This window comes from Fusarium phalaenopsidis, assembly GCF_050370095.1.
Source record: "Fusarium phalaenopsidis strain FUZ10S chromosome Unknown contig_32286, whole genome shotgun sequence".
NCBI classification, from domain to species: Eukaryota; Fungi; Ascomycota; class Sordariomycetes; order Hypocreales; family Nectriaceae; genus Fusarium; species Fusarium phalaenopsidis.
The window spans coordinates 2995548-3019411 of record NW_028145413.1 but is presented as its reverse complement, the minus strand read 5'-3'; the positions used below and the strand labels follow the sequence as shown (position 1 = coordinate 3019411).

The 23864-nt window shown below is 53.2% G+C and overlaps 12 protein-coding genes across 12 annotated transcripts; 6 read left to right on the top strand and 6 right to left on the bottom strand.

Annotated features, from left to right (window-relative positions):
- Window positions 1-1477: 1477 nt before the first annotated feature.
- On the top strand, window positions 1478-2775 carry LRP88_03227 (proteinase A; the record flags this gene model as incomplete). Its single annotated transcript, XM_083239855.1, has 3 exons — window positions 1478-1576; window positions 1634-1790; window positions 1841-2775. 3 exons carry the CDS (start codon window positions 1478-1480, stop codon window positions 2773-2775), a joined length of 1191 nt encoding a protein of 396 aa, XP_083104985.1.
- Window positions 2776-3693: 918 nt separating this feature from the next.
- LRP88_03226 (uncharacterized protein) lies at window positions 3694-6451 on the top strand (the record flags this gene model as incomplete). Its single annotated transcript, XM_083239854.1, has 2 exons — window positions 3694-3923; window positions 4018-6451. 2 exons carry the CDS (start codon window positions 3694-3696, stop codon window positions 6449-6451), a joined length of 2664 nt encoding a protein of 887 aa, XP_083104984.1.
- Window positions 6452-7392: 941 nt separating this feature from the next.
- On the bottom strand, window positions 7393-8628 carry LRP88_03225 (RMD1 family protein; the record flags this gene model as incomplete). The annotated part of the gene is made up of 1 exon (XM_083239853.1): window positions 7393-8628. The coding sequence occupies one exon, from the start codon at window positions 8626-8628 to the stop codon at window positions 7393-7395; it is 1236 nt and encodes a 411-aa protein (XP_083104983.1).
- Window positions 8629-9109: 481 nt separating this feature from the next.
- On the top strand, window positions 9110-10358 carry LRP88_03224 (CRAL-TRIO domain-containing protein; the record flags this gene model as incomplete). The annotated part of the gene is made up of 4 exons (XM_083239852.1): window positions 9110-9277; window positions 9378-9427; window positions 9497-9620; window positions 9693-10358. 4 exons carry the CDS (start codon window positions 9110-9112, stop codon window positions 10356-10358), a joined length of 1008 nt encoding a protein of 335 aa, XP_083104982.1.
- A 536-nt stretch (window positions 10359-10894) lies between these two features.
- On the bottom strand, window positions 10895-11619 carry LRP88_03223 (uncharacterized protein; the record flags this gene model as incomplete). Its single annotated transcript, XM_083239851.1, has 2 exons — window positions 10895-11374; window positions 11431-11619. 2 exons carry the CDS (start codon window positions 11617-11619, stop codon window positions 10895-10897), a joined length of 669 nt encoding a protein of 222 aa, XP_083104981.1.
- An 844-nt stretch (window positions 11620-12463) lies between these two features.
- On the bottom strand, window positions 12464-13615 carry LRP88_03222 (serine hydrolase domain-containing protein; the record flags this gene model as incomplete). The annotated part of the gene is made up of 1 exon (XM_083239850.1): window positions 12464-13615. One exon carries the CDS (start codon window positions 13613-13615, stop codon window positions 12464-12466), a length of 1152 nt encoding a protein of 383 aa, XP_083104980.1.
- A 691-nt stretch (window positions 13616-14306) lies between these two features.
- LRP88_03221 (Zn(II)2Cys6 transcription factor) lies at window positions 14307-16090 on the bottom strand (the record flags this gene model as incomplete). The annotated part of the gene is made up of 2 exons (XM_083239849.1): window positions 14307-15945; window positions 16005-16090. 2 exons carry the CDS (start codon window positions 16088-16090, stop codon window positions 14307-14309), a joined length of 1725 nt encoding a protein of 574 aa, XP_083104979.1.
- A 425-nt stretch (window positions 16091-16515) lies between these two features.
- On the top strand, window positions 16516-17706 carry LRP88_03220 (NADP-dependent oxidoreductase domain-containing protein; the record flags this gene model as incomplete). The annotated part of the gene is made up of 4 exons (XM_083239848.1): window positions 16516-16697; window positions 16748-16941; window positions 16992-17061; window positions 17115-17706. 4 exons carry the CDS (start codon window positions 16516-16518, stop codon window positions 17704-17706), a joined length of 1038 nt encoding a protein of 345 aa, XP_083104978.1.
- Window positions 17707-17972: 266 nt separating this feature from the next.
- On the bottom strand, window positions 17973-18515 carry LRP88_03219 (uncharacterized protein; the record flags this gene model as incomplete). Its single annotated transcript, XM_083239847.1, has 1 exon — window positions 17973-18515. The coding sequence occupies one exon, from the start codon at window positions 18513-18515 to the stop codon at window positions 17973-17975; it is 543 nt and encodes a 180-aa protein (XP_083104977.1).
- Window positions 18516-19892: 1377 nt separating this feature from the next.
- LRP88_03218 (uncharacterized protein) lies at window positions 19893-20819 on the top strand (the record flags this gene model as incomplete). Its single annotated transcript, XM_083239846.1, has 1 exon — window positions 19893-20819. The coding sequence occupies one exon, from the start codon at window positions 19893-19895 to the stop codon at window positions 20817-20819; it is 927 nt and encodes a 308-aa protein (XP_083104976.1).
- A 175-nt stretch (window positions 20820-20994) lies between these two features.
- LRP88_03217 (RTA1 domain-containing protein) lies at window positions 20995-21646 on the bottom strand (the record flags this gene model as incomplete). The annotated part of the gene is made up of 2 exons (XM_083239845.1): window positions 20995-21419; window positions 21472-21646. 2 exons carry the CDS (start codon window positions 21644-21646, stop codon window positions 20995-20997), a joined length of 600 nt encoding a protein of 199 aa, XP_083104975.1.
- A 1240-nt stretch (window positions 21647-22886) lies between these two features.
- LRP88_03216 (uncharacterized protein) lies at window positions 22887-23606 on the top strand (the record flags this gene model as incomplete). The annotated part of the gene is made up of 1 exon (XM_083239844.1): window positions 22887-23606. One exon carries the CDS (start codon window positions 22887-22889, stop codon window positions 23604-23606), a length of 720 nt encoding a protein of 239 aa, XP_083104974.1.
- Window positions 23607-23864: the final 258 nt, after the last annotated feature.

The window sequence follows — 23864 nt, the reverse complement described above, 5'->3', positions numbered from 1 at the left end:
TTAAGAGTCGGAGTAAGCCTTCTCTTGGTCTATGGTACGTACTTGCGAGATGGTTAGACAGTCAACTCCGCGCTCATGTTCTCGTTCTCAGGGGTTAGTTAGATGAAAGACATCGGTGCCGCCTAACCCCTCGGTTTCCTGACTGTTACACTCGGAGGGCTGTGGTGAGGTTTCCATTCACTCAGTCTGGCGTGTTGATAATGCATCTTCGAGAGTAGGTGGTTTTGAAGCCATTCTTGGAAGCATGAGTGGTACCTGTTCTTTGAGAACTAGGGAATGCTGAACTCGCCCAAGGTGGGGAGTACAATGGAATTTAAGCAAAAGGAAGATTAAGATTAAACTATAAACAATGGGTTCGGATGCATCCGTCCTCTATTACTTTTCGTTTTTGCGATGCGGCATGGGCCGGTTTCGGGACGAGATTGATATAGGGTATTGCGCGTCGGGGTTTTGACGCTCTGTACTGTGCTCCATGCCCAGTCTTCAACACCGAGATCTTAGGTAAATGTCTACATGTGCCTATGAAGTGAAATGACTAGTAGTTGTGGACTTGTAGAGTCGTCTATGGCATCGTTATTTGGCTGTGCTTTTGTCAGCTTGAGGCTTCATGGCGCCACCGGACCGAGCCATAAAGCTCCTTTGTTGAGAGGTGAATATCCGTAGTCATGCACAAAGAAAAATGGCATTTGAAACCGGAGCAGTGGACGATCAGCATGCAGGACTGTTTCACATGTCGAAGAATAACTAACTGCGCTTATGCAGTCGATAACTTGACCGTCGACGAGGTCGTTGCCTCATTACGTCTCATGCGGCCGTCATTAGTCATCAAGAAGAGCACCTACGACCAGATGCCATGACAACATGGATGAGGCGCTCAAGTTCTAGGCCCCAGCGTTTGTTGTTGTTTTCGTTCCTGGTTCTGAGACGCTTGTCCGCGATAAGATGAGACGGCGCTTGAGGGATGCACGGCGGGAAAGACGCATGATGCCTAAGGCGGAAAGGCGTCAATGCTCATGGTTGCCGAGCAGGGAAAGTGGAGTCGGGTTCGGCGATATGGTGCGTCATTGCGAGGCGAGTCACAAGATCATTCGCAGGGACCGGCTGCCATTCATTGGGGGGGGGGGAAAGGTCCGGAAGGCGCAAGGTGCAAGGTACCTTACCTTACGAATCTAGGCAGGCGTGACTAGTGGAGGTCACCCATGGTCACCCACCCAGCCGCCGAAACAGGCCGCGAACACGCAATAAGCTCTCCCCCAGCTCCGTCATTCCCTTGCCTTACCTCTCCGCTTCTACTGCTTCATAACCAACCATCTTATCTCTCCATCTGCATCTTGCATCCCCATTCCCATTCCCATTCCCATCCATCACCATCGAGCTCGCCATCGAACCCGCCGTCGGATCGTCGTCGAGTTCTATAGCTCCGTCTTCTTAGTACATTTACCGTACTCTTGGTCGCATTCTCGACCGATTGCCCATCATGAAGAGCGCTCTTCTTGCCGCCGCCGCGCTTCTGGGCTCCGCCCAGGCCGGTGTTCACAAGATGAAGATCCAGAAGGTTCCTCTGGCTGAGCAGCTGGTACGACCATTTCACGATGCACACTGATTCTGCTGAGCTTGCTGACCATGACCGCAGGCCACCACCTCCATCGAGACTCACATCCAGAACCTCGGTCAGAAGTACCTGGGCTCTGCCCGCCCCAAGAACCAGGCCGACTATGCCTTCAGCACCGAAGCTATCAACGTTGAGGGTGGCCACCCCGTTCCCATCTCCAACTTCATGAACGCCCAGTGTGAGCTTCCCAGATCATATGATGACGACCAAGACTGACCCAGCCCCCAGACTTCTCCGAGATCACCATCGGTAACCCTCCCCAGAGCTTCAAGGTCGTCCTCGACACCGGCAGCTCCAACCTCTGGGTTCCTTCCCAGGAGTGCGGCAGCATCGCCTGCTACCTCCACTCCAAGTACGACTCTTCTGCCTCGTCCACCTACAAGAAGAACGGCAGTGAATTCGAGATCCACTACGGATCCGGCAGCCTGTCTGGTTTCATCTCCAACGATGATGTCCAGATCGGCGACCTCAAGATCAAGGGCCAGGACTTTGCCGAGGCTACCAAGGAGCCCGGTCTGGCTTTCGCCTTCGGTCGCTTCGATGGTATCCTGGGTCTGGCCTATGACACCATCTCTGTCAACCACATCGTCCCCCCCTTCTACCAGATGGTCAACCAGAAGCTCCTGGACGACCCCGTCTTTGCCTTCTACCTGGCTGACCAGGAGGGCGAGAGCGAGGTTGTCTTTGGTGGTGTTGATAAGTCTCACTACGAGGGCGATATTGAGTACATTCCTCTCCGCCGCAAGGCTTACTGGGAGGTTGACCTCGACGCCATTGCTCTCGGCGACGAGGTTGCTGAGCAGGAGAACACTGGTGCCATTCTTGACACCGGTACCTCCCTGAACGTCCTCCCCAGCGGTCTGGCTGAGCTCCTGAACAAGGAGATTGGCGCCAAGAAGGGCTACAACGGCCAGTACACCATTGAGTGCGACAAGCGCCAGACCCTTCCCGACATCACCTTCACCCTCGCCGGATCCAACTACAGCCTCCCCGCCACCGACTATATCCTTGAGGTTTCCGGCAGCTGTATCTCTACCTTCCAGGGCATGGACTTCCCCGAGCCTGTTGGTCCTCTTGTTATTCTTGGTGATGCTTTCCTCCGACGGTACTACTCTGTCTACGACCTCGGCAAGAACGCCGTTGGTCTGGCCCGCTCCAAGTAAGCGACGATTATTTATGGATGAATTATCAGATAGCGCATGAGTATGTATCACGGACTTGGTTTTGATTGAGCCTGGGATGGATAGCTTTGATTATTACAGCAGACATGAGGAGCAGACTGTGAGATGGTGCGAACGTCTTACCACGATGCTCGGTAATATGAACATGTTTATTTTTGCCCTGATGCGATCAAGCGATTCAAGCGTAATGGTGACCTCGTGTAACGGTGGCGATGATGCATTGAAGCTTCCCGTTGTGTGTAATTGCGTGTACCATTCATGATGATTGCGCTATGCCTGCAGCCACCTTGGTGCACTTTGGAGGTGAACAATAGCTCAAGGAAGTGTAATATTCATTGTTAAACTCGTGCTACTTGAGAAGACAGAGCATAGATCGAACAGACTCGACCAGGGCCAATTTTTTCAAGCAAATGAATCATGTCTAGGTGTTGGTGACAACCAGCTCATTGTTGGTGATGCCGTTGACAAGCTGCGGAAGCTGGTTGGGCTGGCGGAGCTGAGTCACGTGCATCGCTCATTAGCCTCCTCCCCCAAAGGGCGCTAGTGTGGGTCCTGGTCAGCGAGAAGTTAGTACTTGGCGATCGAGACACATTCTTCCCCCAGCGCAGCACCTCTCCATTCTCGCCAGGAGTCGGATCGAGATATTTCCTCGAGGCTGTTTGTCGCGTAATTTGCCGAGTCGTGGATGCACCTCCTGATTGCACGATTGCGGCGCGTCTTTTGGATGAGGACGCCCGATTCGCGCTGCCTCGACGAAGCCCTCTAAGCGTTGGAGTTGCACCAGCACCAGCGAGCGACCTGTTTCTGCCATCCACCACCGCTGCCAGCTACCGCGTGTCGCGACGAGGCGCGGCCAACGCCAACGCCCCGACGACGGCCGTCTCCAGCAGCGCAGCCATCATGACCACGCCCAACATGGCGCAGTCCACGACCATCCAGGTGAACGGCGTCTCCGTCTCTCCCACCCCCGAGACTGCCCAACCCGTCGCCCCGGGAAAGCGAAAACGCGACATTGACGACGACCGCGATGATGAGGATGGTCCCGACGAGCAAAAGCCCGCCATCACCAATGGTGAACCTAAAAAGGACCAGAGGGAATTGATCCGGTCTTTTATTGATGTCCTGACCAGGTACGCCATCTTTTTTCATGACTACGGCTGCACTGCGACCTTTTAGTCGATGCGAATGGCCCCGTCTCTGATGAAGACTAACCATCCCCGACAGCTTCGATACTACCCCGTCCATCATGAAGCGCCCCCTGCCCGAAACCTCCGACGATGATGAGCCCCGAACAAAGCGCCAGAAGTCGACCATCGCCGATAAGGCAACGGCGAATGCGTACGATAATCTCGACCAAGTCGCCGCCGATCTCGTCTCTGTAATCCAAGCATCCCTCAAGGAGCCCAAGGTTGAATCTGCCGAGGGCAAGAGGGAGCTTTTGGACGAGACAAGGGCGCAAATCGCCGAGTTTAAGGACAAGGCGTTCCAACTTCTTCGTCGGGAAAAGGCCTATCCTAAGGCCACCGCAGAGCCGCTCCCTGTCGAGGCAAATCTTCCCTCGTCTCCCCAGAAGGGCGAGCTGGTCCTCTCAGTCCTGGGATATGCGCCGCAAGAGAGACGTCTGTTTTCCAGTCTTCCACTTTCCGATGAGACCAATTTGCGTGATTTGAACCTCCCCCAGGGCGTGGCATTGACTCACATTATGCCAACGACTCCCCATGAACGAACACAGACTCTCGGTGATCTATTCTCATCCCCTCGCTCCCTACCGCCACTGCAACCGCCTAAGCAGCCAAAAACGCAGGCCAAGGGCAACACCCTCGACTTCTACCGTCCCGAATTGACAGACACCTGCAAGTACCGGAGCAACACGTACTTTACGACCAAGTTGACATCCGGATACTACCTCGACTACAGCAATGCTACCCCCTCGTCGCAGACAATTACGAAGCAACGAGAGCGCGCGCAGAGCCTTGCTGGAAAGAGGCCTTCTTCTACCGAGCTGGAACTGTCCGAAATGGAGTCGCTTTTCCGAGGAGCCTTTTCGAGTTTCGCGCCGTGCAAGGACGACTCGGGGGCGACTGTGCCGTCTAGTGTCGCTGGTCGAATGTGGTGGCAGCGGGCAGGCCGCCGACAATTCCAAAACATGATCGAGGTCGAGTACTATGCCGATGAGGAGGATAGCAAAGAGGCAGATGACAAAGCCAAGGCCATGGAGATTGACGAAAAGGCTATTCAGGAAGCCATCGACAACTGGGATGATTCGATCGTTGATCCGTCGCTAGAGGAGGCCCTGGGCACTAAGAGAGCGGATGAGGAGAAGGAAGTTGACGAGATCCTTGAAGAGGTTAGCGACATGATTGAGACATTGGCCTCGTACCAGCGGATTCGCAACCTCAATCTCCCCAACTCGCAAAACCGATCCTCGAGCGACCCGGTCACAGGCGATATGCTGGCTACCCCTGGACCGACTCCCTCAGAAGGCGAGCAAGCCACCTACCAGATGCTCAAAGCGCAACTTGCGCTCATCATCAAGACACTACCCCCGTATGCGGTAGCCAAGCTAAATGGTGACCAACTGGAGGATCTTCTCATCAGCACCAAGGTGCAGGTCCAGACAGACCAGTACAAGGGTGTCATGGAAGAGGACGACGCAGCTGTTCAGGCCCGTCTTAGAGCGCAACAGCAACAGGCAGCTGCGCAAGCTAATGCCCGCCCGCCACCACAGCGTACACCCAGCATGTCGTCTGTCTCTTACGGACATCACCCACCCGCAAACGCATACGCCACCCCCAGCCGACCTCCTGCGATCCAGCAGCAGTATTATCGGCCAGGTCCTACGCCAGCTTTCCAGCCCCAGCAAAGACCAATGCCGCCCTCACAACCTCGACCCCCTCAACCAGCTCCATACAATCGACCCAACGGCTACCCAGCCCAGTATGCGACTCAAGTGGCCAAAGCCCAGACTCCATATGGCCACCAGAACATGCCTCAGTATGCGACTCAACAAAGGCCCCCGTACGGACAGATGCCACCGCAGCAGGGAACACCGGCCGCCCGATACCCGTTCCAGCCAGGCTACCCACAGCAACAGGCTGGAACACCCGCGCAACCCACCTTTGGGGCTTTCCCGAACGGCCAAGCTATGCCGCAGAGAACTATGTCTCCACAGGTGCCGCATAGGCAGGCTTATAGCCCCTCGCCTAACATGCAACAAGCTGCTCGTTATGGCACGCCGAACCAGGCTATGGGCAATCAAATGAATAGGTACCCGAGCAATCCCCCACAGCCAGGAACGCCAACTCAGAACCCTGGACTTACAGGATACCACACCGTGATCCCTGAAGCTCAACAGCAGAGGATCCTTGAGCAAGCGAAGGCCCGCCTCGCCGCCCAAGAACGATCGACCATGTTTGCGGACAAGATTGCCCCCGGCACTCAAGGGTTTGGAAGTGGAGGAGGGATGGCGCCTCAAGGGACGATGGATGCGAACAGGCTCGCTGCCGCCCGGGCGAGTATGGCAGCTCAGCAGAAGCCGGGGACTCCAACTCCTCAACGGGCAGGGATGAATGGAACCCCGGGACCGCATATTCCGCACAAGGTGACGCCTGTGCCGGTCCCACCGATCCCCGGGATGCAGAGGAAGCCCTCGACATGAAGCGACACGTTTTGCGCATCAGATTCGTTGGAAAAAACAGTTCTTATGGAGAATTGAGTGCGGCGCCCAGTGTTGAATCTGGGACCATGAGGAGCAACGCGAGATGGACTGGGCTGGGCGTTTAGAGGTGGATTCTCGAAATGTGTTTATTAGTCTTGGGGAGTTGGTTTTTTTCGTAACCAGGGAAAAGGGACGCGAAACCACTACAAAGGAGATGTGATCACAAGGGGAGGTGTTTTTTCCGTCAAAGTTGTTGACACTGAAGAACTGGGAAGTCCTGGTTGTGTAATTCAAGCCGCCAGATGGGATGGAATGGCGCGTGTATGCAGATGAAATAAGTGACGATGGGTTGCCATTGTCAAGTATGCTGTTAAAGTAGTCGTAGTAGTGTGAGGTGTAGTAAAGTATGTGAGAATACTTTTGCAAAGTGCGAGTACTTAACAGATGTCGTGATAGATTCATGTGGTTGAATGAGTGTAGTGAATTTGCTGGGAGAGTCAGGGTTGTAAGTTTGGGGAGCGGATGTTTGGTATGAGGGTGCCTTGGTGGAATCCCACCAATATCTCTGCTGTATTCTCTAAGAGCAAGCTCTTTGTAAGAGAAAAATATCCGACCAAGTCGTGAATGTGTCTACTCGATTCCTACACTGACGCGACATAGAGTACGCCGACTAGGTGGCTAAATTGGTATGTTAATTATATGATCCTGAAGCCTGTTTGGCTGGCTGGCCGAGTTGAGATTGAACCCTGACATCGGCTCAAGTGGCTGATAGGCTTGAAGAACAACAAGGGACGAGTGAATGAATGAGTGAGTTGATTGTAATCTACAGAGCAGAGGGGTATCTATCATGGCGGCCCAAATTTTCGTCTCTATTCCCACATAAACCCATATACATACAATTTTGTTTTCATCTAGTCGTACAAACACATAGCCCTCTTGGTTCATGGCACATGCTTTGGCAGATCCGCAGCCATCTCACGCTCCTGCATCCACTCAAGGACAATGCGGCGCAGCTCAAAGACAACCTCGACTGCGATGAGAAGGATGATGATCAGCTCCAGGCGGGTACCATGCTGCTCGCTCGACATCTCGCGCAGAACGCTGGCGATCTCGGCAGCATAATCCATCTTCTGGTTTAGCGCACGGATGCGCACGTTTACATCGAGGGCACGGCCAACTTGCTCGTAGTACCCCTCGAGGCCGAGCTCGGAGCTTGTATCCCAGAAGATATCAGGGAGTGAGTCGGTTAGTTCGGAGTAGTGGTTAAGGCGGGCTCGCAAGCTGAGAAGTTCGCCCGTCTTTTGAAGGATAAAGCGGCGACCGAGGGGGACGCCTGCGCCTTGAGAGAGGATTTCGGGGATGTTGCGTGTGCTCTCAAAGTAGCTGGTCAGAGCGGTTTCGAGTACAGCGAGCTTGGTGCTACGGGCCAGGCCCGAGGAGAAAGCAACCTTTGCTAGAGTTGTGTCCAGCGTATCGTTATCCCTGTGCTCCTTGCGGGTGCCTAGCACAATCACATCACCCTTGAGGACACTCGTCTCTCGGTTTGTGTCTGTAGTGAACTCCAGATCCTCGAACTCGCGGGACTCGATAGGGTGCGCTTCTTCGGCGGCGCGCATGATCTGCTTGGTAACGACGTCGGGAGGCAGTGACCATGTCACGATTGTGCCGGAAGGAAAGACAAAGATGTCCCCACCGTTGACTCCTCTTGCGTGGAGCACCTCGTTGGCGTCGAATCCCGTGCCATCCGGATCGATTGCGAAGCCGTGGGAAGATAGAATCTCGAGGACAAGAGGCATCTTGAATGATTCGGAGACGCACGTTGCGCTGACCACGTTGGAGGGCTCATCGCTCGGGCTGCCCGGGGCGGAGGCGCCTCGCTTTGGCTGCTGGGCGATGATGGCTACGCGCCGGAGAGAATTCTTGGCCGTAGCTGCTCGCGTCGGCTTCCTCTTTGCGGCGGCGGGAGTCTGGTCGTCCCTGGCGAGTTCCGAAGCTGAGCGGGAGTCGTCATTGGCCTGGGAGAGGAAAGGGTTCGAGGTGAAGAAGCTGCGCTTGCGCGGGAGGCTCGCCGGCGCCGTCAAGTGGAATGACCGATGAGCCAGCGGCCGTGGGCCGGCGACAGAAGTGTGGATGAGGCGCACAGCATTGAGGGTGATCCGTTGCGGGGAATTCCTCATGATGCCACAAACGAGGTCGCCATAGAAAGCGAGGGACGAGTAGGTAAATATTTACAACTCGGGATGTCCAAGAGGGACGAATCTCGAGGGTCCGGCTCAAAGTCGACGACATCCGGAAGCGGGACCGAAATGCCTTAGGTAAGATACGGCCGCCCGCATGCATTGCATGTGACATCTCACCTGATTCTCCTCAACAGAAGCTAGCCCGGTTTGGGTAACCTTCTTGACACCCATGACGAAGTCCCACCGGGAGAGATCTCTAGGGGAGACCAAAAGACAGACCGTTAATTACGCTTCTCAACGCCGACGACTTAAAAACGAAAGACACCCCTTTCACCTCGTCCTCCAACACTCCCTCGCGCCATCTCCCGTCCTCCCCCCGAAGCCCCCTTCCGGTTCCGCTGACTCGCTCTGCGGATCGATCTCTCTCATCTTTTCTCCCCCTCCTTCGCTCATACACAAAAACTACCCCACCATCACCATGGATGTGAACCCCAAGTACGACAACTACGACTTCCCTACCCAGGGACCCGAGAAGCAGGATGGCCACGCTGGCTACCTCACAGAGGAGCAGATCGCCAAGGTGCACCAGCTTCGGATGCTCCTCGAGGCTGAGGGCCTGACTGATCGATTGGACACTCTGACTCTGGTATGAGAAGCTTCCCGCTATGACACGCAAGCAGTGGCCGCCACCACAGCTCCGGATGCGCTCTACAGGAATGCAACATGCTGACATCGCCACTCTACAGCTTCGATTCCTCCGAGCGCGCAAGTTCGACGTCGAGCTCTCAAAAGCCATGTGAGAATCCCTCTTTGGCGGTGGAACGAGAAATGCGCTGGTCGCGACAGGGGGGCTGACCGCCACTAGGTTCTTGGACACTGAGAAATGGCGAAAGGAGACCAAGCTGGACGAGACCGTGCCTATCTGGGACTACCCTGAGAAGGCTGAGATCAGCAAGTACTACACTCAGTTCTACCACAAGACCGACAAGGTATGATGCTGTCCCGGCGCTGGGGAGAGTTATCATGAGGACACATGCTGATGCTTTTTTCTTCACCTGCAGGATGGCCGACCCATCTACATCGAGACCCTCGGCGGCATTGACTTGACTGCCATGTACAAGATCACCACCGCCGAGCGTATGCTTCAGAACCTTGCTGTCGAGTACGAGCGCGTCGCCGACCCCCGTCTCCCCGCCTGCTCCCGCAAGGCTGGCCATCTCCTTGAGACCTGCTGCACCATCATGGACCTCAAGGGTGTCTCCATCGGCAAGGTCCCCCAGGTGTACTCCTATGTCAAGCAGGCCTCGGTCATCTCTCAGAACTACTACCCTGAGCGTCTGGGCAAGCTTTACATGATCAACGCTCCCTGGGGCTTCTCTACCGTCTGGAGCATCGTCAAGGGCTGGCTCGACCCCGTCACCGTGTCCAAGATTAACATTCTGGGCTCGGGATACAAGAGCGAGCTCCTCAAGCAGATCGACGCCGAGAACCTGCCCAAGCAGTTTGGCGGCTCTTGCGAGTGCCAGGGCGGCTGCGAGAACAGCGACGCCGGCCCCTGGCACGACCCCCAGTGGGCGCGCCCCGCCTGGTGGGAGAAGAAGCAGGATGACAAGGTCATCGAGAACAAGGGCTCCGAGATTGAGGCTCCCGCGGGCGAGAAGGCCCCTGAGGTTGCCCCCGTCGCTGAGAAGGACGAGGCTGCCCAGCCTGCGCCTGCTGCGGCTTAAAGGAGTGAGTGGGTGTGTTTTGGGGGTCGCTGTCCATCATTGATAGACGGAACGTTCTTCTGCGTCTTGATATAGACCGGATTTTTTCTCTCGTTTTTTTACGATGCGTTTTTTCAACAAACTGGGGTTTGAGGGGTTGATGCCAGAGCGGGATTACAAGGATAAAAACACGGAGGAACGGGAGGGCAAAGGGCGGGAGCGTGTTGTTGTTGTTGAAGTTGTCGCGGGAAGCAGAGAGACAGCCATGGCCGTGTTATTTGTTAAGCTTGATTGACTGTACTCAGTTACAGCCTATTCTTGTTTCTAGACTTTCCCTGGAGAGAGATACTTGTGTTCCCTGGCCCCTTATTATTCCTCCTCATGATGACTGCGTTAGTTCTCAACAAAATAGAAGCAGTTCTGAACTTGCGTGTGTGTGTGTGTGTGTGTGTGACTCAAAGATGATTGGTATTGTGCTCTGCTGCATGTCGATCCAAGACTCCTAAACTCCATAATTTGCTCCTGATATCATGTTTCCACCCTGGGTATATTCAACTTTATCGGCCTTGTGTCACGACGTACTCGCCTGCGACGCGCGCTCTCTCCATCCTGGCTACAACGGCGGGCATTTCGCGTTTCAGTCGGCCTAACCCCTCGACGGCCTTGCGGAACCCAGCCTCGACGCTCTCCTGCCTCTCGAGCGCCTTGACGTCAATGTCTACATCTGCAGCCTCGGCAGCGACCTGCTTCTTCCGCGCCTCGAGCAGCTCGTCGTCGCGTTTTAGACTGTCGCGTAGCTGTTCGGCTTGGTTTGCGGCTGCGGTGGCGGGTACGGAGCGCTTGAGGGCTGCTACGTCCTCGAGGAGCTTCTCTTCTTGGGTGATGAGGTCGGCGACGCGGCGGCGCTTTCGCGTGTCGAAGGGTTCGTAGACGGGTTCGGGCTCGGCGTCGGAGCCGGAGAGGAAGGATTCGGCTGACACGGGGAGGCCGTTTATCGAGAGGTTCGGAGCTGCGAGGGAGAAGGTCTTGTCGATGTACTACAAGAGGTTAGGAGGGATTGGTCGCGTAATTGTAATAGAAGAGGTGTTTTTACTTCATTGACAAGCTTTTCAATCTGGTTTCGCAACTCATCTTCGCCGTCATTGCCCTCGACTACCGGGAAGGCCTCGTTAAGGCGCTCTGCCGCTGCGCGACGGACGTTTGCGATGAGGTAGGTCAGATCGTCTGGGCTCTGCAGCTCAATCTTGCGCTGAACCTGAGAAACGACAGACTCAGAGTCCATGGCGGGCGGTTGTCTTTAAGGGTGTGAGTGTCGAGGTCTATCAAGGTGTCGAGGTGTAGTTTGTCTATGTGCCCCGCGGCCGGCGCATTGATTGATTGATTGTTTACTTCGAGGTGCCGGCAACCGGGGGGAGCTTATCTTATCGCAGGGTTCAGTACAAACGGTCAAGTTACAGATTGGCGACAGTATTTTACGGAGGTTCAATAAAGATGGAGATTTGCCAAGGTCGCTTTGACCCTTATCCATGCGATTCATCATCGACACCGCCGTTTTTTTCTCGTCATGTTGGCGACTAATCTCTCGCATTGGATGTCGTGTCGTGTCGGCCGTTTCTTTGTCCCCGTCACCGCCAACTCATCGGGTCCCCTTCCGCCCACTTGCCGTTTTCACCAACACCACCACATTCTCTTTCTTGGGCTATCCACACCGCCTCCTCTTTGACGCCGAGCCGACTCCCTATCGAAAAAGACCGCGCCGCTTAGCCACAGGAAGAAAAATGTACCTGGCCGCTAATGCTAGGCTGATCCACAGTTGATAGGCGTGGCTGTTGGCTATTGCACGGGTTTGAGGAGCTGAGATACCCGCCTTGGGGCCTCGACCTGGCCTATTTTGAGGGTTGACGGCTGGGATTGAACTCCATGTTTGATGATTGTTTGGGTTATGAGGCTCTTGGAATTATCATCTTATCATTGCATGAGACGACAGTGAGGACAACAACTCATGCAGCTAGGAGGCGTTCAGCATATGCCTCTATCCAAGTCATTCAAGTTCGGTAATTCAGTTTGCTAACATTCAACTGTCGCAGGTTCATGACCATCCAAAAACATGCCATCTAGTTCTAATCTCAGCCTTGTAGGTCTGCAATAACCTCACGTACAGCACGGCCAAGCACCGCCCAGATCGGCTCAGGATCAACCGACACTCCAGCGTCCATGTGGTTGTTCACAATCGCCACTGACAGTCTATCGCGAAGGTCAGCCCATACAATGGATCCTCCTGCCCCTGGGCTGTAGATGGTGTTGTCGTGGTCACCCACTAGGGGATCAGACATGCCCTCCTGTCTGACCCAGAACCCAGAGGCTCCGAAAGGTACTGGGCCGGTGAAGATTTCGTCTATGTCATGGACGCCCTCTCGTGGCCTTGAAAAAGTCTTGACACGCTCCGGAGACAGTACTCTCACACCGTCCAACTCGCCGCCCTCTGCAAGCATGGAGAATATCCGGGCCAGCGACGCTGAGTTGGCCACAGCCCCTGCGCCCGGGTCCACGGCCTGCAGCATGCTTCTGAGGTTGTGTTGCCTGGGACCTGGGAACACGGGCAAGGGGTTGACGTTGTACTTGTCAACGATGCTTTCCTGATTCTTGCCGTACAAGGTGGCGACCCTCTCGAGCTCAGAGTCTGGCACGCCGTAGAAGATGCTCTTGTCGACGCCTAGCCGCTCAAAGATCTCTTGCTTGACAAACTGGCCGAATGGACGGTGCTCGGGATCAGTCCTGCGGACTATTTCTCCGAGGATCCAGCCGTACACCAACACATGGTAGGCATTGGACTTTCCTGGTGGGAATATGGGTGTGTAGTTGGCGATGCGTTCTGTCATCCACTCCCAGTCTCCCATGAGCTCTGGGGTCACACCCTCCGGCATCTGAGGGATTCCAGAGCGGTGCGAGAGAGCCTGCTCAACTGTGATGGCCTCCTTGCCATTGGCGGCGAACTCGGGCCAGTGCTTGGCGATGGGATCATCCAGACGGAGCAGCCCCTTCTCGGCTTGGATGTGCACAGCTAACGCAGTGATACCCTTTGTTGTTGAGAAGACTGGAAATATAGTGTCTTTATCGACCGGGCGGTTCTTCTCCACGTTGGCGTATCCTGCAGTGCCTTCAATGACGGGTTTGCCTCGGTAGTAGGCCGTCACAGAGACGCCTGTCACTCCACGGTCGAGGATTGTCTGCAGCGCCTTGACGATGCGAGGATCAGAGGCAGAGATGTGGGACGACATATTTTTTGTTTTGATTTGAAAGTGAGGCTATCGTGAAGAGGGGGGGACGGACGATGTCGGTTTGACATCTCGTGGTTAGGATGTGGTATATAGGCTAAATGAGTGCATAGCCAGCTGCACATCTGCAGCGAGCCCCACTGATGTTGTGTCTCTTTTCTGAGATATTGAATATGATGTTCACGGGTGCAGAATTGTAGTTAAACGGATATGCGAATTGTTTGGGTTTTGTATCGGAGATGGTTGAGCAGTGGGTGGAACGGACGTTGTGCTTGATGAAGCTAACTGTAGGTGCCCTTCAAGATATTGAGAGCATGTATTTCGGCATTGGCTATACTGTGCATGAAGAATTGCCCTCAAGCTTTGAAGTGCTATCGTAAATCACCCAATAAGTTTCAACAACGCCGTCAACGCATACGAGATGAACCTGATGTTGCAACTCGGCTTTGAATGGGCGGATGTTTGACACTAACTTTATAAACATTATGTGACTAACTAACGAGGTCGCCTTTGGTAAATCCTCTTGTATACGCAGTAGTTTTGAAATATGTTATGAAAATAGTAACCATAGAGGAGGCCCAACTCATTCAATGTCAAGCAGGGTGTCTATCAAGTTCTTTCTAATTATCCGCTTTCCATCAAGTTGAAAGAAGCATTACCCAGTCTATATTCTTGGAATTAGATAACTTTGGCATCATGTGTCTACCCACAGGTTCAACAGCACGCTATACTGCGAAATAAGAACTCTACGCTTCACGCCATGCTGCTGCTGCTTGCAGAACAACAGCATTCTATCCATCGGAGCACCCGAGAGCTCCAGCTCAACCTCGTTCAGCCTGCGTGACTCTGGAAGCAGCGGCAACGCCAAGTCTTGTGCCCGGGGAAGAGTCTCAACGGAAAAGTCATCTCCCAGATCGAGACCTTGGTAGAAGTCACCTTCCTCCATCTCCATGACCTTTCTGGCGACGCAAGCTGCTATGGTTGAATCCCAGATACCTTCTCTGTGGCCGCTGCATGGCAGGAGCTTGATTGCTTGTAGCCTGATGCGGTGAACGCGGCACTTGACGGCTGTGAAGTAGAGGGGCGCGATCCAGCCGATGTCGATGATGGATCTGGGCATGTACATGAGATCCCAGTTGAGTGAGAAATCCTCGGTTTCTGCAGATACCACCCATAATCTCGTTAGTTGTGTGATCAACAAGAGGAACCGGTCCGTGTAGGCGTCGTATATGGATTCATCGCTGTGCAGACATGTGTCTGCCATGATGGTTGCCATGGTGTGGTTGACCCGGAGGACCTGGTAGGCTTTTTCTAGATCACCGGATCCTTCACATGGTTGGATTTTGTTGAAGGCTTCAAACATGTTTAGCCATTGGGCTAGTTTTGCCTTTATGAGCTGTTGAGAAGTGTGTTCTCTTGCTGTGACAGGATGCTGGCGGGCTTGTTGTGTGAGATGAAAAATGTTGTTGAGAATCGGCTCCATCTGCCTCCAGGCGTCGCTGAGCGAGCGAATATGACTAGTCGGCGTCCTTTGAGGGTCAAAAGCTGGCTGGAGGATGATGCATGGGTGCTGGTAGAGGTGTCTGAAGAGCTCTACCTGAATGTGTAGTCTTGAGAAAGCTTCCACAATCCAATCATCTGTTGGATCATGGCATGGTTTCAGAGTGAGAATGCCAGAGCTTGGATCAGATTGCCCTTGCAAGTGGCCCAAGATTTCGAGTCCGTTTTTGAGGTGAAGCTGTGCCGTCTTGAAGTGACCTCGGAGAAACTCCATGCAAACAAAGACGATACAGGCGATGAGAGCGATGCGACAAGAGGTTCTGTCCTTTGTTGAAAAGTGTGGCTGGAGGTGACTTATTGCCTTGACGTAATGTTGCAGCGTGAACTGTTCCTGCTCATTCCTCAGGGCATCTTGGCGGCTTTTCTGCAGGCCTACTCCGATGGCATCTCCTTTGTGAACAGAGCTCAAGGCGAGGATGGCGTTCAAGATGGCGGGCTCGGATGAACCGGCCTGAAAGACGAGGGTGTTCCAGAAACTTGACGTGAATGTGCCCGGTAGCTTGGAAGCTGTCCGACACTTGAACCAGTCAAAGTATATCTTTTGCTGAGGGCTTAAAGTCAGAGCGAGACTTGGTTGGATAGGGCGAGATATTGACGCGGCTGGGTAGATAGGGACGCGTGCGTCTTTGGTCTTGGACTCAAAGAGACTCCCTTGTCTCTGGGCGCACCGCGCGTTTCCTCCACCCCAGATGCCGTAGCCGTCGCATACGCGGCCTGTTGAGAGACATCTGCGACAAGCAGGACGACCCTCATCACACTTGACCTTGCGGACTCTTTACTCCAGTCAGTCTGAGCCAATTAATCCCGAGAGGGCCAATGGGGGACTACTCACTTGCAGGTTTTACACCCCGACTTGACCTTGGGCCGGGGCTTGCGGTTAGACGGTGCTGGAGGTGGCGTAACCTGGGAGGAGGACATGGTGGATAAAACCCTTGGATAGTCTATATTCGCTGGCTCGGAAAGAAGGCCTTTTCTTTGGATTGGCAAGAAGGGGAAAAAGAACGTAAGCAGTTAAAGAGTCAGCCCGTGATTGTCGCAGGGATCGATCGGCACCATTCTTGACCCATTGGGCTGCTCGGAAATGGCGCATCGTGATTGGTCAGCTGTCACTTAGAGCATCGACAACCACTTGGGAGTCATGAGTCTCAAGCCTCTTTTTGTGTAATTGACGGAGTTAATCATGGTTCACGGAGCTTAGACGGGTTTCGGATTCTGTTTGGAACCCGTATCTACAATCCAAGATGGACTATATAAGTCTCGAATGTCTTCAGTAGAAGGTGAATGACAAGCTCAGCAGCTTCTTGACACCTTCACACCAACTAAACCTCAAGTACTCTTTCGAAATGTCTACCAAGTCTGCCCATCTTGTTCCTCTCGGAAAGAACGGCCCGCTGGTTCCCCAGCTGGGTTTCGGTCTCATGGGCTTATCCTTTGGCACCTACGGATCCGTCCCCAGTGACGAAGAGAGATTCGCTCTCCTCGATCATGCCCATGAGGTTGGATCGACCTTCTGGGACAGCGCCGAGTAAGAACTAAGGGTAAACTGCATGATAGTTCTAAATTGACGGCGAATAGTCTCTACGGCGACTGTGAAGAGCTCATCGGAAAGTGGTTTAAGCGCACAGGCAAGCGAGACGACATCTTTCTCGCGACCAAATTTGGTTTCGTCAAGGGGAGCAAGACTTTTGAGCTCAACACCTCGTACGAGTATGCCAAAAAAGCTTGTGCTGAGAGTCTGAGACTTTTGGATGTTGACTACATCGATCTCTGTAAGTCAGCCTCCACAGGTCATGGGATTCATGGGGGCTGACCCTGACAGACTACGTGCATCATCCCAACCCCAAGACACCTATTGAGCAAACGATGAGAGCTTTGAAGGAACTGCAAGAGTAAGTTATAGTATCCATTCGCCATCCACGTGTAGTATTCTGACCGTCTACAGTGAGGGAAAAATCAAGCACATTGGGCTGTCAGCCGTTACTTCAACCACCCTCCGCAGAGCCATCAAGGTCGCCCCCGTCACCGCCGTGCAGATCGGATACTCTCCTTTCGAACTCGAAGCCGAGGGAGCTGAAGGAACTCACATTATCCAGACGTGCCGCGAGCTCGGCGTCGCTGTGGTGGCAGCCATGCCTCTTGGTAGAGGTCTGCTCACCACCAACTTTGTCGAGGGAACAGCAGCTGGTGACGAAAAGGACATGAGGTGGAAGTCAATTCCTCGCTTCGGTGAAGAGAACCGTGAGAAGAACATGCAGACCGTCGGCCAGTTCAAGGCTCTGGCTGACAAGAAGGGCGTCACGACCGCCCAGTTGGCCCTGGCTTGGTTGCTGAAGCAGGGTAACGATGTAATCCCCATCCCTGGGACCAAGAGGGTCAAGTACTTTGATGAGAACTGGGCGTCTCTGGATATTGAGCTCTCTGATGAGGAAGAAGCTGAAATTAGGCGGTTTGTGCAGCAGGCCGATATTGCTGGAGGTGCCCTGCCTCCTGCGTTCCAGGACTGGGGTTTTAGAGACACCAAGGAGGAGATCTAATCGAGGGAACGGGCACTTGAGTATTGGCTTGGCAGGGAACACAAGTTAGGGAGATAATTAGGTATGATAGCTAGTTATTCTTAGTGGGCTTTTGTAAATTGTCTTTATCATATGATGTTATAGCAGTCCCAGTGACGAGGAATAATTCAAGTAAATGATTCATCCTTTCTTCTCTAGCACCCTGCAACTCGTCTAATTCTCATGTAATGAGGTGGTGACAATTTCTTCAATTCTTATGTCTAGACTCATCAACTATCATCCCAAGTCTATTGACCCCCTTCCACCGCCTCCTCGTCCGATTCGAGCGGATTAATACCAAACTTTGCCGTCTGGGTCAACAACTCGTGCATGTCAAATAGGTCGATGGCCCCGAGCCTCTCTAACTCGGCGACAACATCCAAAACGTAGTCAGCGCTGGGACATGCTCGATGGGCGCAATTAGGGATCTTCACGGCCATACAGGCATCTATGATCCTCGCGGCGGTTCGGTGCGGGATCATGCGTTCCTTGAAGATGATCATCTCGATGTAGCTGGGCAGTTCTGTCGGGTCGTGATGATGTACGTCGACGCTCAACTCGGGCTCGGGCCCGGGCGAGACGTACAAGACTTGGTTATGCCACATGTCGGTTGTATAGTTGCGCATCGCAAAGGTCCACTGACACTTCTCTCCTGGTGCTTCTGGCTCGAGCATAATGACGAGGAAGGCGATAGAGGATACGGCCGGGGCATTGTCGTCGAAATCAAAGTAAAGGTTCTCTCGGGGGATCGGTATGTGCTGAGCCACGGAAGGCCTGGGGGTATCAGGCATCAAATCATCGGGCGGGGGCCCATAGAGGTGAGATAGAAAGCGCTCTGAGAACTCGGTCTCCAACTAGACATCGAGTTCGTACTGAAGCTGTCTCTTCTAGTTGTAGGGCTCATCAGCGTCCTCGGTGTCTTCCTAGTCCTCGCCGTCGTCGTCTGGTTCATATCCCTCAGCCTCATCCTCGGCTGCATCTGGCTGGCTTTCATCGGTTTCCATGCCCTCAAATAGATGTTCCGCGGACTCGGTATCCATGTCGTCTTGATGTTCCTGGGTGTCTGGTTGATCATTCTCGGACGTCTCTTGCAGAGACATTCTTCGCATCGCGGCTTCTGGCATCATAATGTCGGAGATGGAGTGATGTTGTCTGTAAAGTCGATGCTGTTGGAGGATGGTGTATGATGTCGTGTGGATGGATGTTGCTTGTGTGACTGGCTCAAGTTGCGAGGATCTGGGTCGATTGGGGAGTGGAATAGGCTGATGGAAATCATGTGATGTGATTCAGTGTCAAAGAGAAACTGGAAAGAGCGTGGTTGCTGTGTTCATTGTTGGCAACTAGCATTGGCTTCCCTCTTCCTTCCGCCGTTGATGCATCTTCCTCAATGGTCTTTGCGGTGCTCCGTAACAACAACTTCAACGCCAAGCGCCAAGAAACGAAGGCTTGGCACTGATACGCGTGTCTTGGCTCGTAGCGACATGGCCTCTGCTTTATAGAGTGGAGCTGCCCTTGGCATCTCGGATAACCTCGTTTACCTCGTTTAGCTGTTTGGAACCTCACTCCTTCAATGCTCCCCAACTCGCTCCCTCGGATACATCTTGCTTCCTCTTGCACTCGATTCTCGTTCTCTCCTATTACTGTTACTTGTGGCTTGAGCAAACGCCACCCCGTTGAATAACCTTTGCTCTTCCTCGCATGCAATGAACATCCCCATGAGCCCCCTGGACGAAACGGCTGAGGATTCTAAACGACGCAAGCTACACACCAAGTCAAGGCATGGCTGCATTGACTGTAGAAGGCGTCGAGTCAAAGTATGTTTCTGTTCTTTTGATTTCATCTTCCATGCCCTGTCATGTTGTTGAATCCTTCTCTACCTCACAAGTTCCCAGTGAGCTCACATCGTCCATTAGTGTGGCGAAGAAAAGCCATGTTGTAGCACCTGTGTTCGGCGTGGTGTGAGATGCAAATATCCCGACAGGCCTCGGCCGCCCCCAGAGCTTCCATCGCCATCGTTGAGTAGAGATGAATATGCCTCGAGCCAAGCCGCCTCAACTCCAGACTCGAACCAACAGCACGGCTCGACAGGTTTGAACCCGAACTACAGGACGGTCCTTGTCGGATGCACCTCTCAGAACTCGTTGCAATCGAGCTTCTGCATTCACGACATGGCCCTCCTCCATCACTGGACCGTTGCAACAAGCCTCGAACTATTCAAGGGTGACGACAAACACAACTTCTGGCAGATCATGGTCCCACAGACGGGATACGAGCACCCATTCGTGATGAACGCCATTCTCAGCCTGGCTGCCCTGCATCGAGCATATCTCATCCGACCAGACAGGCACCGTCACATGGCAGACGCCGCCGTTCATCACACAAATGCTCTGCGAGGGTTCCAAGAAGCCCTGAGCCATGTGAGTAACGAGAACAGCGAGGCATTGTTTATCTGGTCAACTCTTAACCTTCTGTACGTGTTTGGCATCTCGGGGCGACTGAGTGACGGCTTGGATCCTCATCCTAACTCCCTGAGCCGCAAAGACCGTATGCTTGGGGTTGAATGGATACCCATGGTCACTGGCATTCGAACTGTTGTGAAACCAAACCACAAGGTCCTGAAAGCCGGTCGACTTGGAACATTCATGACCGTCAGTAATTGGTGGGAAATGGATCCAGACGCCAACCCTAGCCCTGAAGACCAGCATCTCTGTGACCTGCGGAGTTGTTGGGATGGCACTCCCGATGCACCAACCTACGAAAAGTCCCTGAGGATACTCAGGAAGTGTAGGCTTTTCATGGCCCGGTTCTCAGGCAACGGAATGGATCCGCTAGAGGAGGTCGGATTCAGCCGGCTTTGGTCTGGGCCTTTGCTCTTCATCATATTCGCTCCCCAAGCCTACTTGACTCTTCTACATCAGAGGCAGCCCCCGGCACTGATTCTGTTTGCCTTTTTCGGGGCGCTGCTACACGAACTGGATGATTACTGGTTCCTAGAGGGGTGGGGGAGGGATATTGTTGAGGTTATCGACGACCTGTTGGGGAGTTACTGGAGACCCTGGATCACATGGCCTTCAAAGGTTACCGGCTTGTGCTAAGTGAGAATAGAAACTGGCGCTGATGATGGCGAAATGGACCTTGATCAATTCATGCAAATTCGCTGTCTATACTTTATATACCCTCGTTACTGCGTCCACACAACTAGCAAATACGATTATCTACCATACCTATTATAGCCATAAAGGTAAGCATGACCCCTTGAACCCCTTGTTATTAAACTACGGCAACAGGGTCCATCTTGTAGTTGGGCGTGCTCCGATTTAGGTAAATCATGATCTCGGCCGGATGCCTCCAGTTGAACAGCGCCATGGCCAAAAACATCAAGACAGAGTCAAAGACGTACATATAGGGCTCGTGGCTGAGGAGATAACCGTCGAAACCCTGCATGTACTCGATGGCCCTGAAAACCGATCGAACCATGATGAAGACACTGCCGATGTATAGAGCCATCATGTGCTTCTTCCAAGGCGCCCCTCCTAGTGAGCGAACGGTAGGAGCTCCTCGGATGGATAGGTCGAATGACACTGCCATGACCATGAAGACGCTGAAGCAAATGAGCTGGACGAAGAGACCGCCGACGACGATCTTGGATCCGTTGTCCAGAGCTTCGAGTGAACCACCAGCTTGTAGACCAGCTCCTATACCCCATTGTCAGTGTCAAGGCATCAAGGCGCAAGGCATCCCGCTTACCCGCCCCTTGGAGCATAAAGGAAAAGACGTCGCCAATGACAAAGATCTTGGTTAACCACCTTAGAGGAATCATGACATACCCCTCCCCGTCCACCATGGCGATGATCCTCCCAAGTTCCATGTAAATCGTGGCGGCGAAGAGGGCGGGGGCGACGAGCAGGAGAGTCGCCTGCATGATGAAGGGACCGAGTGTCCAATCGGGGCTTTGCGTGCCTGATTTACAACGAGCGGCGTATCCGACAACCTCGACTGTTGGCCAAGATTAGCTTGTGGTTGTCAGGGAGGGCGAGCTGTGACTTGCAGATGCCGCCAATGGCCAGCGGGAGCATGAACCAGCATCGGGATCGAATTAATTGCCAGAAGTGAAAGGCGGTCGTCGCAAGAAATAGTAGCATGAAGATTACGGCTCCCGGTATCGTCGGATCGTAGTGGTACAGCTTGAACTCGCTGGAGGCGTCGGTTGGCTCGGAGGTTCGGTCTTGGAGGAACATGGCGTCGTAATTTTAAGAGACAAAAGACAAAAAGAAAACGCAAATAATATTAATGAAAGACTTGAATCAATTAAGGAACGACCGCTTAGAAAAAGAATGGGACTCGGCAGGTTGAGTCTTGAGATGAGTTTGCTGCCATGGGGGCTGATTGACTTTATACCCCCATGCCGTACTCCCTACCTCAGAAAGGGATGCGGCTGAAAATGCGGAACGAGATGCTTAAGACATTGCTTCCCTCTATTGGTTCAGCGTGGAAATCACAGTCCTTGCTGCGCCTAGTGGGGATGTTGTCTATCCTCGGATTCGGTACGCGTAGTCGCTTAATCCGAGTGTAGGGGGAGCGTGCGATCCGGGCCTCGCTTAGCAACACGCGTGTTCTCGTTGGAGTCTGGGTTGAAACGAGATCTGTGCACATCTTTGTGAAAGGATTTGCAGTTGATCAGGTTCAACCCAAGGGGGGATGCAGTGTTGCTCGCAACAAACACGTTGAGAGTGGTTAACTGTAGGTTGTCTACTTCATTGCCTTTGTTGGTGTCTTCCTTAGTAAGTCTGTTCTTAATGGATCTAGGGAAGCTGATCTTGAAAGAGCTTTTGGAATGGGTTTGAACAAGGGGGTAGAACACGGCCTCACACAGCCATGTCTTTGTTCGAGAAAGTGAAAACTGTTGGAACAACAGACATAGATTCATGCATTAAGAGAAAATTCTATGAGACTCTATAGTATATAATGGGCATCTTCTCAGAGTTGAGAATAAATATCTTGACTCACAGCATCAAACACACAACAGCAACCACTATCACAACAACGATCCCGCCCGCTCCGGCTTGAAGTAGACTTTCTTGCGCTCATCTCAAAGCTTCCAACACACGGCAGTTGCCTTGAGCCAGACAAACTTTCTTCAACTAACTCAAACTCGACTCACCATGGCCCCCGCTCGGAGGTATATGTCTTTTGATTGGTACGAGTCGACCACTGGCGACTACATCGAGCCAGTCGAGGTTGAGGAGAAGCCGGCAGGGAGGGTGGACAAGAAAACAGTAGAGAAGGTGGACGAGGAGGCGGATGACAGGGTGACGATATATGTCACCGGAAAAACAACAAACAGGCGATTCCGCCATTCCTGGGCCATCACCCTCTATGATGGGCTGAGGAAGGAGTTTCGCACCTACGAGGTGCGAAAGCCGTTTCGCCACAGCCCGTGCACCCTCAAGTCGTCCAACGGACATCCTGGAGAGGCTGGTGTACAATATATCACCATGGGTAAGGTGCTTTGCGACAGGGGTCAGGAGCTCTCTGACCTCTGCGAGACGATCCCCGTGACACAGTCCAACAGCTCTGCCTACGCCAATCGGCAGTATGTTAATGACGTGGCGCGCTTCCTCGTCGCGGGAGATTTTGTGAGCAAGCGTCAGCGTGGAAGGGCTATGGCCCACTTCACCAACTTTATCAACGCTGAACGTCAGCAAGTTGAGGCCGAGCACCAGAAGGATGAGCGAGAGAAGGCTAGGGTTCAAGGGCAGAAGGCCAAGACTCAGGGGCAGAAGTCTGTGAGTGAGCGCCAGAGCCAGAATAAGCCCACCAAGGGTCTCTCTCATGGCACTGGCATCTTTCCCGGCTGGTTCCTTGACGATGGCGACAGCTGAGACCTTGTGGGTTGAGGTTGAGTGTGTAGAGGTGCGCGACGAGATGGAGATGTCTCGTCTGATTGTGTAGCTGTTAGTACTTGTTTATTTGTTTTGTATCATATCGAAAATCGACACTCTTTTAACTCTCTTTTAAATAAGTAGACACGTCCCTTGAGTAATTTGAATGTTGGTATCCTTGACGTCCAAGAGGAGCCATCGGACACAGTATCAAAGAAGACTGTAATCAACACATGTAAGCATGAAAACTCAAGGATA